This window comes from Aristolochia californica, unplaced genomic scaffold, assembly GCF_029961685.1.
Source record: "Aristolochia californica isolate CCGP_79_NKW_82.1479 unplaced genomic scaffold, dmAriCali1.0.hap1 SCAF_11, whole genome shotgun sequence".
Taxonomy (NCBI): domain Eukaryota; kingdom Viridiplantae; phylum Streptophyta; class Magnoliopsida; order Piperales; family Aristolochiaceae; genus Aristolochia; species Aristolochia californica.
In genome coordinates, this window is record NW_027181782.1 from 11,057,213 (window position 1) to 11,061,592 (window position 4,380).

Below are 4,380 nucleotides of genomic sequence, written 5' to 3' on the forward strand. Positions count from 1 at the left end.
TGCTGGTGAAAGCGTATTGGTTGACCAGCAGATCTCCTTATTCACAGTAGGTCTCAATGAGTATTTACGACTAGAGGAAGAACTCCTTATGCCCACGGATCTATCTCATGCCATGAATATGTCCCCGAGCAATAGAACAACGACAACATCTGCAGCAACGTAAGCCGGGTTGGTTGAGTGAGAGGAAAACTTCCTCCACATGGCAAGGGCGCCGCTATAATTCATCTCAGAGAGCATCTACAGTAGCACCATCCAGACACACTTCAACTACGACTCGGGTAGTTGATCCCCGCCCTCGTAATTCCCTACCGAGCTTTATAAAAAAATTGACAAGTACGGAGATGGCAAAAAGGCGGTCCAAAAAACTATGTTATAACTGCGATGAGTAGTATCGGGTTGGACACCAATGTAAACGATTGTTTTGGCTCGAGGTGGAGGATTCAGAGGACCCAAAGGATCCAGAGGAGCCAGAGGATATTATCGAGGAGGAACCACTAGAGATATCCTTGCATGCTATTACTGGGAAGAAATCGCCTACTACAATGCAAGTCCGAGCTCATGTCGTCGATTGAGAACTAGTGGGACTAGTCGACTCAGGGAGCACACACAATTTTCTGAGTTTAACAGCCGCACAACATCTCCAGCTCCAGATACACACTCATCCGACAGCCACCGTCTCAGTGGCCAATGGCAAGAAGGTCCCTAGCTATGGGATTAGTAAGGCGGTAACTTTTTCCATTGGATTTAATTCATTTAATGCGGCATTTTTTGTTATTCCCCTGGAGGGATTTGATATGGTAATAGGCATTAAATGGTTACAAACGTTGGGGCCCATTCTGTGGGACTTTTCAGCTTTAACCATGAGCTTTGATTTGACCGAAAGTCGGGTGCTCTTAAAGGGCTATCAGGTGGACAGGGCCCACCGCATGCACACTTTGCAGACACGAGATCAGCCTGACAGTACTAGTGATGGTCTGGTTGAGGAGTTCTCTGACCTCTTCCAGGAGCCTTCAGGGTTGCCTCCCATGGGTCACAGTGACCACAGGATCTGTCTGAAACCAGGGTCTGAGGTAGTGGTCGTGTGACCATACTGTTACCCACACCTTCAGAAGGACGAGATCGAGCGTCAGTGCCATGAGATGTTGAAACAGGGTCTTATTCATCCCAACCACTCCCCGTTCTCTTCACCCGTCTTACTCGTGAAGAAACATGATGGGACATGGAGGTTCTGCATGGATTATCCGGAGTTGAACATGCAGACAGTAAAAGACAAGTTCCTGATTCCGGTAGTGGATGAGCTTCTGGATGAGTTACATGGGTCGTGTTTATTCACTAAACTCGACCTCCGTTCGGGATACCATCGGGTCCGGATGCACCCCTCTGATATCAAGAAGAAGGCATTCCGCACGCACCATGGCCACTTTGAGTTCGTCGTCATGTCGTTCGGGTTATCCAATGCACCCTCCACTTTTCAAGCTTTGATGAACGAGGTATTTAGCCCCAATCTTAGAAAAAAATTCTTGTATTTTTCAATGATATTTTGATATATAGCAAGTCGGTTGAGGAGCACTTGGCACACTTGAGGATTGTTTTCAACTTGTTAAGAGCACATCAGCTCTATTTTAAACATTCCAAGTGTTCTTTTGCGGCTTCACATGTGGGGTATCTGGGACACATTATCTCACATGAGGGGGTTACGGTGGATCCCGAGAAGATCAGAGCTATTCACGAGTGGCCGTAGCCACAGTCGTGTTCTGCATTACGGGTTTTTTGGGTCTTGAGGGCTACTACCGCAAAATTATTCAGAACTATGGGCCAGTGATAGCACCATTGACGAGTCTACTCAAGAAAAATTCCTTTATTTGGAATGAGGGGGCCACCACGTCGTTTATGGCACTAAGAGCTGCCCTCGCATCCGCGCTAGTATTACAACTTCCCAACTTTGACGAATTGTTCGTGGTAGAGTATGACGCTTCGGGTGTGGGCATTGGGGTCGTTTTACAGCAGCTAGGCCATCCTATTGCGTATTTTAGCAGACAGTTGGCAGTCCATCATCACAAGCAGGCAGCCTATGAGCTCGAATTGATTGGGTTGGCCAAAGCGGTCCAACATTGGAGTCCTTATCTCTGGGGTCGGGCTTTTCTCATACGCACGGATCACGACAGCCTTAAATTCCTTCTAGAACAACGTTTGATGATGTCGCCACAGTAGCACTGGATCAGTAAGTTGTTGGGGTTTGACTTCTCGGTGGAGTATCATGCGGGGAGATTAAATAAGGCAGTCGATGCCTTGTCACGGTGTTTTGAAGATTAGCAGTCGGTCTATTCTATCAACCAGCTGAGATTTCTCATTCTGGACTTGGTGCGAGATGCACATGCCACTAACCCTGCACTACAAGAACTGCATCAGAAGATCTCAGAAGGGACAATGAATTTGAAGTGGTCCATCCAGGATTCACTTATTTATTACAAGCAACGGATTTCCCTCCCACATGAGTCCGAGTTGATTCCAGCTATTCTCTCGGCCTACCATGACAGTACACATGAGGGGATCCAAAAGACCTTGCACAGAATTCGAGCTGATTTTTACTGGCAAGCCATGAAACCCTCTATTGCGACTTATGTGGGCGACTGTCAGGTATGCCAACACAACAAAGCTGAGCACTTGAGTCCAGCCAGTCTTCTCCAGCCTCTAGCCCTTCCTACGCAAGTTTGGGCCGACATTTCAATGGATTTTGTCGAAGGCCTACCCCTGTCCGCCGAAAAATCCGTACTTTTCGTAGTGGTTGATAGATTCTCCAAGTATGGACATTTTATACAAATGGCTCATCCGTATACAGCAACACGGGTTGCTCAGACTTTCCTGGAGCAGATAGTCTGCTTACATAGCTTTCCAGAATCCATTGTGAGTGACAGAGATGCAGTTTTCACGAGCACCATTTGGCGGGAACTGTTTCCCTTGAGTGGGACGAAATTGAAGTTCTCCTCCGCCTATCATCCACAGACAGATGGGCAGACTGAGATGGTGAACCGCACCATCGAGATGTATCTACGGTGCTTGGTGGGGGATCATCCGTGGCAATGGGTTCAATGGCTTTCATCGGTTTAATACTGTTACAACACTTCGTTCCACTCTACCTTGCAATCCACTCCTTTCTGAGTTATATATGGCTGGGATCCACCTCGCCTACTCTCGTACAACCCAGGGTCCACCCGCGTGGACGCAATTGATCAGGCACTCATAGACTGGGATCTGCTACTATAGAATATCACAGAATGGCTACGACGCGCCCAAGCTTGGATGAAGGTTGTATACGACAGAGGCCACCGTGAGGTCTCTTTTGAGATTGGGGAATATGTGTGGCTACGGCTCCAGCCCTACCGTCAGCAGTCTCTTGCGGGACCTCCACGTCATAAGCTCTCACCCAGATTGTTCGGGCCGTTTCCCATTATTCGACGTGTGGGACTAGTGTCATATCAACTCAAATTATCGGACACAGCCAAAATTCATGATGTGTTTCATGTCTCTCTTTTGAAACCGCATTCCGGAGCACAGCCTACATCCACTCCATTCCTACCACCGATTGATAATGGCGAGGTTATTCTTAACCCACCTGTGGTGTTACGTGCGCGGCTGACCAATGACCATTGGGAGATTCTCGTTCAGTGGACGGACACTGACCCCAACGCTGCAACATGGGAACGTGTGGACATCTTCAAACAAGTCTACCCAGCTTTTGAGCTTGAGGAGAAGCTCTTTCTCCATGGGGAGGTAGATGTTGTGGAATCAATAGCACACCGAGTCAGTTAACGAAGAAGACAACAACAACTCACTCAATAGGTTTAATTCTTGTATTTCTTTGAGTAGGATTTATTTCTTATATTTCTTTGAGTAGGATTTATTTCTTATATTGTTTTAAGTAGGAGTTATTTCTAATTACTTTATATGTAAGGGCAATATGGAGAATTATTGTAACCCTAACCCTAAAACTCCTTGACGTAACCTATTTAAGGAAAAGTTATGAATGAAATAGGTAAGCTTTGAGATTTTAGAATAACCTAGTCTAAACAGGTTGAGATCTCCTCTTGATCTCGAGTTTAGGGTTTACTCCAAAAATCCAACCTATCCTTCACCCTCCATTGTCATCCATCTTCACCCAAATTCATCCCTCATCATCCATACGAAGAAGAGGAGCTTCCTGCCCCTTTTCCGAGCCCAAAAAGAGGATCTTCTCTCATCACCAGCATCAACAACAAGTAGGGATCAATTTCCATCTTGACGAGCAACAAAAGAGGAAGAATTCTGGTTCTTTCACGTGAAGGGTTAGAACAACTCTTCTTGCTTGGAATTCATCATGAAAACAGAGCAAGGACAGCCATC

The 4,380-nt window shown here is 46.5% G+C and overlaps 1 protein-coding gene across 1 annotated transcript; it reads left to right on the top strand.

Annotated features, from left to right (window-relative positions):
• Positions 1–3,300: 3,300 nt before the first annotated feature.
• Positions 3,301–3,810, top strand: LOC137943616 (uncharacterized). The gene has a single exon (XM_068789074.1). It carries the CDS (start codon positions 3,301–3,303, stop codon positions 3,808–3,810), a length of 510 nt encoding a protein of 169 aa, XP_068645175.1.
• The last annotated feature ends 570 nt before the right edge of the window (positions 3,811–4,380 follow it).